Below are 12637 nucleotides of genomic sequence, written 5' to 3' on the forward strand. Positions count from 1 at the left end.
TTCAATTGATTAAATTAGGTGTTTTGTTCTTGATTTATATTATGATTGCAATTAGATGTATATATATAAAACACTAAAAAGAAAGAAGGAAAATAAAAACGAGGAAATATAAACTAAGGAGAAAAAAGAAAGAAGAAAATGAAGAAAAAAGAAAGAAACTAAAGAAGAAAAAAAGAAATAAGAAAGGAAGAAAAAAAATCACATTTTTGGTACTATTTAATTGAAATTTCCAAAAATATCCTCCATAACAAAAAAATCACATGTTTGGTACCTAGGGTTATTTTTGTCATGGGGTACCGAAAACGATATAAAATAAAGATCAGGTACCATTTATGTGCGAAAGTGAAAGATCGAGTACCATTTATGTAGTTCACTCTTTAAATTATGCTCTATTTTTAATTAAAATATATTTTAATTTTTTGTTAAGGTTAATTTGATAACTAAATTGATTTTTAAGTTAATTGATATATCCTTTTTTTCCCATTTATAATGATTAACCAAACCGAGAAAAAAACTTCATACTTGATTTTTTTTGTGAGAGAAATTATCGATTAATCGAACCTCACTCACTTATACTCGAGCACGGCACTCGGGCAATGGGGCCCGCCCGACCGCAAAGATGCTTGTGACCGCAAAGTACTATAATGCATTTATGCGCATGTGCGTTTTCTTTGGTGTGTAGTTCATGGCATTCTTGATTTCTTGTTTCCAATTTTAGTTGAACGAATTCATCTTGCTCCAACCAAATATGCTTTTACCTCTCCTTTTAAATGATTACGACACACTACACTATTCTATTAACAAATTTAAAAAATTAGACATGTGTGCCCTTCAGAAAATATCTACTTCATTAAATTTCTGAAATATCTGATTAAAAGAAAATACTCCCTCCGTCTCCGAAAATTTGTCACATTTCATTTTCTGCACTTGTTTTAGTAAAATGATAATAAATAATTAATATTGAGAGAATGTAAAGTAAAAGAGAGAATAATGTAGAGAAGAGTCTCCTTTATATTATTCTCTCTCTTACTTTACTCTTTCTCCACTTTAACTGTTTATTATCATTTTTTCAAAACAAGTGCAGAAAATTAAATGTGACGAATTTTCAGGGACGGAGGGAGTAGTATTTTTTTCGTTCGCGAATAAGAGTTGTGTTTTTCTATTTCAATCCATCCGCCAATAGAAGTTGCATATTATAAATAGTAATAGGTCCCATTATTTACTAATCTATTCCACTCATATTTAAATTAAAACTAATAAATATAAGTGAGAAACTACTAATTTTTTCCGCCCATTTAATTTATCATTTCTTAAAACTCGTATGTCCGAGGGAATAGTGTTCGATTTCAAGCTAGTATGTCTCTCGTATCTTATATAGTTACTATATTACAAGAGTCACATATAATATTAATTTCAAAGTTGATGTAGTATAATAGAAATAGTATTAAGTTGCATACGGATAGAGTCCTAACGTAGGCTCGAGAATCATTAGAAGTTTAGAAAAATATAATATCAAATCCCATAAAATGTCACGTAGGACCTTGAAGAGCTCGAATCACTAACGTCTAACTATATACTCCATTTCCTCCGTCATTGAAAATTTGTCACTTATTTCTTTTTTCGTCTGTCCCTAAAAATTTGTCACCTTTCACTTTTACCATTTTTTATAGTGGACCTCACATTCCACTAACTTATTCTCCCTCACATTTTATTTTAAAACTAATATATAAAAATAGGACCCACTTGCCACTAATTTTTTCGACTCACTTTCTATTACATATTTCTTAAAACCTGTGCCGGGTCAAATGGTGATGAATTTTGGGGGACGGAGGGAGTACTATATAGTTACATATAATTGTATACAACAAGTACTAGACTCCTTTTGTTCCACAATAGTATACTGTTAATTAGACAATTGATAAAAAAAACAAGTAATAATTAAAAATATTATTAGTAGAGAATAGATCTTGCATCATTAGAGAAAAAAAATTAATATCAGAAAATGCATATTCTTATTAAACGGAAGAGTATAAAACATAAACTGCCCATATATATTTATAAATAATTTTCATAAATACTCCCTCAATCCCACAGTAATTGTCACTCTTATTATAGACACAGGTTTTAAGAAATATAAAGAAAAGTTGGTTGGAAAAGTTAGTGAAATGTGGAATCCACTTTTTATATTGGTTTTATAATAAAATGTGAGTGAAATGAGTTAGTGAAATGTGAAACTTACTTATCATTTATGTTAAAAATAAAGTGTGATGGTTATTATGAGACGGAAAAAGATTGACAATTATTATAGGATAGAGGAATTATATACTACGAACTATATTAGCCCAAATACTACAATGACAATATTGGGTAAAATCACATGCTAGTGGGCTACGCAAATACTACAATGACAATGAATTGTTTGTTTAGCCCATTAAACTCTACAACTTTGAAAATATGTTCGTGGTTGGGTAAAATATTAAGAGGCCATTGTTGCACTTTTAATATTTTACCCAATATTGTTGCACTTTATTAAATGTTAAATTTGAAAATTATATTCTTAAGGTGTAAATTGTTTTCATTAAAATATCTCCCTTTTTTGAGTTGACTTAATTTTAGGTACTATCTTGAACAATAAGGATTTTTAACGGTGTAACTTATTATACTATAATCATAACTTTTTTTTTTTCTCTCTTTTTTAAGTTGAGTAAAGTACATATTCGTGTTAAAAATGACACAATTTCAATAACAACAATAAGGAGTATTAAAAAATTGATTTTCAACATTATCGAATCACATTTCTTCGACCTTCAACAATCATTTGGAAGACTTCTATCAACCAGATTTGATCGCCATTCCATGAAAAAAGCAAACTTCCCAATGAAATGATATTCTCTCTCCTCTTTCTCTGTCTAAACCTTTCAACTCTTTTCCGCTTCTCTTCCGCCGGAGGCGCTGCCCTCCAGAATTACAATCAATCAGGTATTGCTCTCTTCAGCTGAGCTACAGTTTTCAATTTTTTCAATTTTTATTCGGAATTGGAAGTTTCAGCAAATTTGGTTAGGTTCACACCATTTATTTTTTTCGGAATTGACTTCATTGATGCTGATAGTTTCATTACCCTTAGTTTTGATCTGTTTTCTTATGTAGTCGTTGAATTCTCCCTAATGAAGTTTAGATTTTTCAAAGATTTCATTTTTATATTTTGTCAGATTATGATGATAGTATCTATGGGCGTTCTGGGAGGCGGTTGTATGCAGCCAACGACTTTAAGATATCTGAGGAAGATTACAATGCGATGCTGTAAGTTCTCTTGATTTTACTTTCATTCCTGTTTCTGTTTGCTTAAGTTAGAGTAGGGGTAATTAGCTAACTTCGAGTTGACTTTGGATGATGTGTTTTTCAGTGAAAAGTTAGCACAAGGCTACATGAGTAATTCTGATCTTGAGAGGGCAATGCAGGAATTTAACAGCCGTTGTCCAAACATCTCCAGAGTTTACAGGTAATTTTTATAAGGTTATTACTTCATCATAGTTTGAAGAGCTCTACAATTATCTTATGTACTCTGATTCTCTCTTTGTGGGCTTGATGAAATTGACAATCAGCATCGGGAAGAGTGTACTCGGAGTTCCTTTGGTACTATTGCTTTTCCAGAAACCTGATATGTTCTCTGGAGAGTTGTAGGTTGTGAAATGTGAATGCAAAACTAACTGTCTATTTTGTTAACTTAGTTGGCTATTGAAATTTCGGACTCGCCTGGGAATATGGATGCTAAGCCGTCTTTCAAGGTAGTCTATTTCGCTAGGAAATACTTCTGCAAATTATGCTGGACCCTAAACGTACAGATTAGCACAAGGTTCAGAAATCAGTTTGGAATGGAAGATTGTTATGTGTCAATAACTATATTTATGGATCTTATGCTTTCAGAATAGAAAAATGATAAGTGATAATTTTACAAGTGAGAAGTGATTATGTGATAGTACAAGCGAAGGAATGCCTGCCATAGGTCTAACTGATGGTGTTTGGATACTGATTCTCAAATTATTTGTTGATTTGCCCGGTTGTGAATAAGGGTTTTATTTTGATGGATTTTTTGAATGTCTGTATTCAAATTCAAAGTATCTCGTATTATACAATAATAAGTTTTCAAATAAACTCAGAGTTATATTATTGATTGCTGCGGAACATCTCCTAATTTTTTTCATTATATATTGGAGGAAGGGTGATTTTGTTTGTCAGATCTAGGTGGACTTCATAATAGTATAGTTAAATTTTCAATAACTAATCAACTATGACGTATATTAAATTATTTTATGATCATTTTAATATGACTATATCTAGGAGGAGTTTGGAAGAATAAAACTTTTAGCTACATTAAGGCTATTAAGCAAAATTATAGAACAGAAGAAAGGTGGGATGATGAAAGATAGAGGGGAAGGAACTTAGAAGATAGCAGACATGAGAAACATGAATAATTTTATCTCGTTGAATATGTTGGGCAGATTCGTTGAGGTATAGAACTATGTTAGAGGTTTTACTAACATGTTTACCATGCCAGCAGAATCACAACATTGATATAAAGAATATGGAGACTTCTCCTTAGCCTTTATATTTTCTCATATGTCTCATTTTGCAGTTTGTTGGAAATGTGCACGGCAATGAACCTGTAGGGCGTGAACTCCTATTGATGCTAGCTAATTGGCTTTGTGATAATTATTTGAAGGACTCGTTGGTAATGGCTTCTTTCACTATTTCTGTATATTGCATCAATTAACACTTTTCACAATGATAGAGGGGAAACTAGTAAACCAACTTTTTCATTCTGTGTGGAATTCGTGGTCGTCACAGGATTGCCTCCAGTGTCTACTCTTTGCTTACAGTTTATGTATAGTAGTGGCTGTTCCTTTTCATCTTTCTACCAGCATCAATCTTGAACCTAGTTGAATTCAGATTTTAATGATTCTAAAGCATGCAAGTGAAAAGCTTGTCTGCTCGTCAAATCACCAGCATGAATTGTTCTGTTTGAGTTTTATCATTTCTAAGGTGTCTCGTCTAAGCTTATTTTCAATTTCTCATAGTAGAAGTACAGGCATTTTTTAAATACTACTACCATTTTTAAGTTGACTCGAGGTTTCTTGCCTGGTCTAAATGACAGGTAACCACAATTGTAGATGGTGTTCATCTTCATATACTTCCGTCCATGAACCCTGATGGTTATGCTCAGAGGAGGCGCAATAATGCGAACCACATTGATCTGAATCGTGATTTTCCAGACCAGGTATTCCGCTGCATTATGTTATTCTTGAAATAGTACTCCATAGCTAGCAAATTGGCACAGTGGAGATAGATGAGACATACCTTCCAGTTCCAAGACGTAACTTCAAGCACTTCTAGTTTGTTACTAGTTTTCCTATTTCATTTATATCTGAGGAAAACTGCTTCTTTGGCTTATTTCGTTGTGTTTCAATTGGTGAAACTCATTATGAAGAGCATAGACTGACATGATTGACATAGTTCTTTCCTGTGAATGATGATATGGACTTGAGGCAACCCGAAACAAAAGCCATGTTGAATTGGATGGAAGATATACACTTCACAGCATCTGCCACTCTGCATGGGGTATTGTTCTCCTCTCTCGCTTGAAAATTTCGGAATCCAGGAACCCTATCAAATTTAAATGCAGTGTATTTTAAAAGAATAGCTCTGTATTATTAATTAAGTTTCTATCCACATCTTCAGTAAATTGTGCTCCTGCACCTAATAGTTTATCTTTCACAGGGAGCATTGGTGGCAAACTATCCATGGGATGGAACTGAAGATAAAAGGTAAGTTTTTGTACAACTGATTCCTTTTGAATTCTTATCTAAAAATGGCTTCATATGCTGCATCAACGTATTGAGTAATCTCTTATTATATCACCTTGGTGTATTTTCTGGTCAAAGAATTTTGGGCCAATATCAGTTCTACTGGCTGCCTCTGTTTCTCATTACTTGCACCCTTTCAGTTGCTTTTCAACATAATTATATTGAAGTGATATCCGCAGGAGAGATTACTTTGGTTGCCCAGATGACAAGACTTTCAGATTTTTGGCCAGTTTATACAGTAGATCCCACTACAATATGTCTCTGAGCAAGGAGTTCCCCGATGGAATTACAAATGGTGCATTTTGGTATGTTATTAAAGCATAGAATGTGATTTATATTCTGTGAGAATCTTTAAGATGTTATACACTCAAGGCAATTTTATTTGCTAATAATATCCCATTTCCGGTATTCTTTTGCAGGTATCCAATATATGGTGGTATGCAAGATTGGAATTATATTCACTCTGGCTGCTTTGAACTCACTCTAGAGATTAGTGATAATAAATGGCCTGATGCTAGTGAGGTTAGACCTGAGCTGTCTTCACATAATTATACATAAACTTCATCATTTTCTTATCTAGATCCTGTTCCTTGCCAATTGCTGCAGCTTCCAACTATATGGGATCATAACAGAATGAGCATGCTAAACCTTGTTGGAAGCGTAATCAAGGTACAATCAGTCAGAAGCCTTAAACTTTTTTTTCATTAAAAAGTTGCAGTTTGAGTAATTCTTGAAGGAGATTGAGAATACAGTTTGCAGAATCTTATTCCGTTTCATGTGCTATACAGACAGGTATACACGGACGAGTTTTGTCATCAGATGGAATACCTTTGCCTGCATTAATAGATATTTGGGGAATAAATTACACGGTATGACCTGCAATATGTGTATCAAATATCAATATCAAGACTTGGTGGACATCCCTCCCACGAGAAAAGCTTCTTTATGAATTATGATGTTGATACATAGTGCATTTTTTTCTTGTCTTTTATTCTCTTGCAATAGTGATTTCTGATCTATTACCATCCACAGATTACTGCTGGAAAAAAATTTGGTGAATACTACCGTTTGCTAGCTCCGGGAGAAAAGTATGAAGGTGACTGAGTTAAATATTAGCTTTTCCATTCATATTGCTATGCAATTTATATGAATTGTTTGTGATTTGTGAATATTGCATTTGCAGTTATTGCAAGTATGCCCGGATACAGATCGAAGAGGGCTTGTGTTATACTCGGAGAAGGAGCAGTGACAGTAGATTTTGTTCTTGATCCAGAGACCAGTAGCACACACAGCGAAAGTCGGGTTTTGGAGGATTATGCTGGATGCTACTACGACAGCAAGCCTAGTCTTCAAGTCATCGATTTTTTGCCCGTGACACAGTTGGAAATTTCTGTACTGTTGTTTGTAATGTTAGGACTTCTTTGTTTCCTAATGCAGAGGAGAGCAAGAAGAAACCAAAAACAGATGCATGTATCTCTGCCCAGAAGAGCAGCTGTTGTCTGAAATATTATTTTCTAATTTCTGTTTTTTTGCAACTTATATCTATTTATATTTGCAGAAATTGGCATATTGTAAAAAATATCTTACAATTAATTTTCAACATTGTTTACTGTACTACTTTTCTTTTGGATTTTGTAATAAAGTTTTACTTCAGATTTATCAAATTCTTTCGTGCGAACCTCCTCACTAATCATCACATCCTCCACTTTATCAAATTAAATTAATAAAATAAAATAAATAACACAATACTCACATATGATATTGCGTAACGTAACGCAATAATACTCCCTCCTTGCATATATGCCAAAGTTACAAAAAAGAGAGACTGTCCAAACCCCATTTCTTCTGAAAAATGGAAAAGGTTGACATGAAAATGATGGTAATTTACATCGCATATGAATAGCGACTTATGTTTTTATTTCAATTCTGATAATAATTGGATAACTACTTGCATTTGACGAAAATACAAATTAAATGGTCATAATCAAGCGTTGCACATGGGTATCTTAATTTTTTTATTTATTTTCTATGTTTGAAACATGATATAACATGAACATTGGGTGACACCACATTACAGTATTCCATTAAATTTAGTTAGATTCTAACAACTCTAAAAATGCTCTAACAAAGCGACCCCACCAATCCCGTAACAATTTTGCATTTACAAAAAATGCATTGGTGTCACGTATAGATTGGATTATGCTGTTGACGTCCAATTTTGTGATGCTTAATTATTTATTCGACAAATCTTGAAAAAGAGTGAGTTTGTTTTGTTTTAATTTTTTTTTCATTTATTTATTCAATTGCGGGTCAAACTTTAGTTTTTATTGCACAAAGCACCATGATTACTGAATACTGATTAGTTGGTTAAATTTTTTTATGATAAATATAATTTTGTTTCTGAAAATGTAGATATTAAAATGAGGAGGCACTGTGCCGACTTATGAGTTAGGGTGGCCTACTAGCTTTTATTACTATCAATTTGCCAAGTTTCCACATGCCATCGAATTTCCTCCATCCACTATTAATAATATTAATCGAATTTTAATAAATAAAGTAAAAAAATAGATGGAGAGAAAAATATAATCTGAGATATCTATCAATTTTTATGGAAGGAACAAAATAGAAAAATAATACTCCTACTAAGTACTTAGTTATATTGTAAGTATCCTAGTTCCTAGATCTCAATTTTGTCCTTGGCTAACAATCCCTTTAATTTATAAAAAATAAAAAATAAAAAATAAATAAAAAAAAAGAACGAAACAACGTGTTTTTTTATATATCGAATTACGAAAATGGCATTGAATTCAACCTATATATATCTACATATACCTAATTACTAATTACTTTATGTTATTTTTTTAGCTTTCTTGATAGAGCTTCTTGATTCACAAAATAAGATAATTACAATAATGTGGTTCCACACTCTTATAAAAAACAAATTAGTCAGATATATCATACAAGTGATGCCATCTATATAGTTGTATATCATGTATGGAAATTAATTAGTGAAGTGATATATTTATGCCACGTTAAAGTCAAATGAACCCTACCACTAGTGCAGGGATCTTATGTTGTATTTGCATCTAACATCACATATTAACTTTTAGAAAAGATGAGATCAATATATGTTCTTAATCTTTAGAATAATTTTACTGTTTAATATATTTGACTTGTATCAAAGATAGCTAATTTGGAAGATAGCCTAAATTATCGAAAAAAACCATGAAGTTCAGTCAAATTCTAGCCCGTCCTGCAATTTAAAAAGTTAGCAAGAAAAAACATAAAGTATGAATATGTTCTCAATAATCTCACAATGAATCCTTTTGTGAAATTGTATCTATGTGATATGAAAGCCGATAAATCATGTGTAAACGTGATTGCCGCCTAGTTAAGTGATCATCTATTCATTAAAAAAACAAGGTCGTTTGGTTGAAAAACATCATCAATAAACTATACGATAGACGGCCAAAGTTTTTCACTGTAAAATAATTCCAAACGAATCCAAATTTATAATTTTCCCTCTAACTGGAACGAATTTTCATTATTCACTATTACAAATGATTATGTTTTAGAAGAAATGATTATGTTTTTTGTTTGTCTTTTGTCCAACACGGCCTTCCGCATATCACTACGAGTCTACGACAAAATTATCTAATCTTAACCATTTAAGCAACAATAAAAATTCATCGTTTTTATATCTTTTTCATATATATAAATTTTTTAGACGTTCCACTGAAAGAAAGATTTTCTAAAAAAAATTACAACTATTCTCTCATAGTCTTTTACGCAAGTAGATTTTATTGTTACACAATAAGTATTATGATTGCAAGTTTGTATAACAAAATTTAGATACAAACAATATGATGATTCAATCTTTCAGCAGAAAAATAAGGGTAAAATTGTGAATAATTAACAAAACAAAAGGTTTGACTCTCTTTCATGGGTCTAGAATTGTTACCATATAGTATGTGTATACTATTTAATGAATTATATATTAAAAAAAACATACAGAATGTTCCACAAATAGATCTCCCAGCGTAAATTAGATCTACTGAATATCACTATTGAGGTATGTTTATATCCTACAAACCTTTACTGCCATTAAATTAACATATTCTAAAAGTTGCCCAACTTTTCTCTTTACTTTGACATGTTAAGATTAATTAACTAAATTAAATTGAATCCCATTAGCCTACTTTCCTCAATTTCATCAAATCATAGCCACCAATCTTAGATTTAGGTCACTTCCCTCCAATTAGAGCCTAATCCTCCTAGAACCTAGACTATCACTTTTGGTTCATGAGTTGTGTAAGGGTGTCCACTATAAGGTGGACACGCCCAATAGCCCTGCCCCAGTTTTTGTCTATAGCCCCAGTTTTGTTGTCCATAGCCCCAAAATTCTATTTCCGCCACTATAGTGGACACCTCCAATAGCCCCAAAATTTTATAAATAAAATAATCGCATTATAAATAAATAGAAAACTAGGTAATTATTAGGGCCGAATATTCGTTGTATTTCAAACCGGTAAAATGTTACAACGAATATGTAAAATAAAATACAACTAAAAATTCCGCCACCGCCTACTCGGTGTCGGAGTCGGCTTCCTCGTCGTCGTCTTCTTCTTCTTCTCCTCCTTCTCCTCCTTCTCTCTCGCTGCTGCCGGCCGCGGTTTCCCCAGGAGCATTATCAACAGACCCCAGTCGACTCTCAATCCGAGTGATGAGCCGCTTGTAGACGTTCCTGAGGTACGGGTCAGTTTCCCCTGCGTATTTGCTGCATACGTCTTGCAGTTGTTGCATCAACTGCACGTCTATGGTATTGGCCAATACCTCGTGGGGTTGCACCGTGGGCAGTGGGATTGGGGCAGACTGGGGGAAGCGCGATCCGGACGTGGCCGCCGATATGTGGGAGGCACTTCTACCCCCTCTGGCGCTGCGGATAGAGGCTTGTTGTCCCGGGGGCCGTCGTCGCCTTATGTGAGTCGCGGCTGGCTCTTCTACTTGCTCGTCGGACTGCTCGAACTCGTGCGAGCCGCTCCCACTGCTGTATTGCCCGGCAAGGTTGTGCCTTGTGCGCTTCGGGCCAGGAGCTGTGCCCACCTCTTGCGCGACGATCGACCTGAATTTCGGACAATCCGCGAGGACAAGATACTCCTCCCACAAGGTGAACTTCGGCTGGCCCGTCTTGCGGTATTGGCCCTCCGACAGGGTCTTCGCATCAGCTGCGCTTCGGCCACTCTCGGCGTGGCGAAGGTTGTTCTCGTAGATGGACGCGAACAGCTTGGTAGCCCGCAGAATCCTACCGACCTTTTTTCGGATCTGTTCTGGGTCGCGCTTCTCAGCGCCGTCGGGCTTGAATTCCTCGTATGCCACACTGACGCGCCTCCAAAAGCTCCCCGAATCCTGATCGGTGCCCACCACGGGGTCCGAAGTGATAGAATCCCACGCCTTCGCCACGGCAATGCTCTCGGCTTTGGTGTATGGCTTGCCGCGGCTGGACCCCTCGCCACGGCTAACGCCGGCGTCACTGGCCGAGCTACTCGCAATGCCGGCCCAGCTGCCCGAGCGTCCACGACTGCCGCCGGTGCCACGACTGCCGCCTCCGCCTCTAGGGCCTCCGCCCCTACCGCCACCAGGGCCCCGACTGCCGCTACCTCCTCGGGTCGGAACGGGCGTTTCCACCCGCGCGGCCGGCGTGTCTGGGATGCCGCCAGAACTGAGCAGACCCATCATAGTATCAAATGCGTCTTGATCTGCTTCGGTGATCGGAGATTGGCTGGCTTGGAAAGGGGAACCCGGCCGCGGCTGGTGAAGCGCGTCTAGGTTGGGTCTGTAATCCCCAAATGCGGAACGACTCAGATTCCGCTGTAAAGGAGGCGGCGTTGGAGAAGACCTCCACGGCTGAGATGGAGGAAGGGGTGGACTCGATGCCCATGGTGGGGGAGATTGATTCCAATTCCAATACTGGGACGGAGTCCCGCCATATCCGGCAAAACCCGACGGCTGTGATGGATTGGTGTCATATCCCGATTCCTCAGAGTCGGATGAGTCGTCGTTTCCTCGATTCATTTTTTTAGAGAGTAGTTGTGTGGATAGTGAGTGGATGGATTTTGTGAAAATGGTGAAAAATAAGTAGAGGGGGTGTGGTATTTATAGAGGGGATGGTGGAAAAAACGTCAAATTTCTCGTTGCCGGCGAAATCGCCGCGGCGGTTCAATGCACTATAGCCGCCGCGCCTATAGGCGCGGCTATACACCCCTCGGCGCGACATCGCCCCGCACACGGCGATCGCGCGTCCGCCGCGTCTCCCACCCCTCGCCGCGTCCAGCCCGCGGCTATCTACCTTCTCCACTATAATCCGTCGCCCCACCGCCGCGCCTAACCATAGTGGACGCTCTAAGAAAATGAATTGTAGTATGAAAAATGAATGAGAAATTAAAGGCTAAGATTCATGAGTTGTGTAAGAAAATGGAGGATGAGTTGTGACTTGTAAATGTTGTTTTCTAAGTAAAAGATGAAGTAAAATATATAGTAGTAATAGTATAGAATAATAGAACCAAGTAACTAAAAGACAAATAAGTACATTATGAATGATATATTTGAGAATCGTTGACCATAATTAGAAACAACCAATAATACTCATCTTTGGAAGTTTGGATCCTAAGTCATAGTTAACTTTCTCTCATTTAATTAAACAGATTAACGCATTGGTAGTTTATATATTTATGTTCCTCGTTGGTACCCTTATTTTATGGCAGTCACATATTTAAATA

At 36.0% G+C, this 12637-nt stretch overlaps 1 protein-coding gene across 1 annotated transcript; it reads left to right on the forward strand.

Annotated features, from left to right (window-relative positions):
- Window positions 1–2743: 2743 nt before the first annotated feature.
- On the forward strand, window positions 2744–7478 carry LOC121809834 (carboxypeptidase SOL1-like). Its single transcript, XM_042210640.1, has 15 exons — window positions 2744–2979; window positions 3210–3300; window positions 3404–3499; window positions 3603–3633; window positions 3729–3785; window positions 4634–4729; window positions 5153–5275; window positions 5512–5616; window positions 5776–5822; window positions 6041–6166; window positions 6281–6383; window positions 6468–6530; window positions 6650–6730; window positions 6894–6957; window positions 7045–7478. Exons 1-15 carry the CDS (start codon window positions 2883–2885, stop codon window positions 7362–7364), a joined length of 1500 nt encoding a protein of 499 aa, XP_042066574.1. The 5' UTR covers window positions 2744–2882; the 3' UTR covers window positions 7365–7478.
- Window positions 7479–12637: the final 5159 nt, after the last annotated feature.

The sequence above is a fragment of the Salvia splendens genome, chromosome 6, assembly GCF_004379255.2.
Source record: "Salvia splendens isolate huo1 chromosome 6, SspV2, whole genome shotgun sequence".
Taxonomy (NCBI): Eukaryota; Viridiplantae; Streptophyta; class Magnoliopsida; order Lamiales; family Lamiaceae; genus Salvia; species Salvia splendens.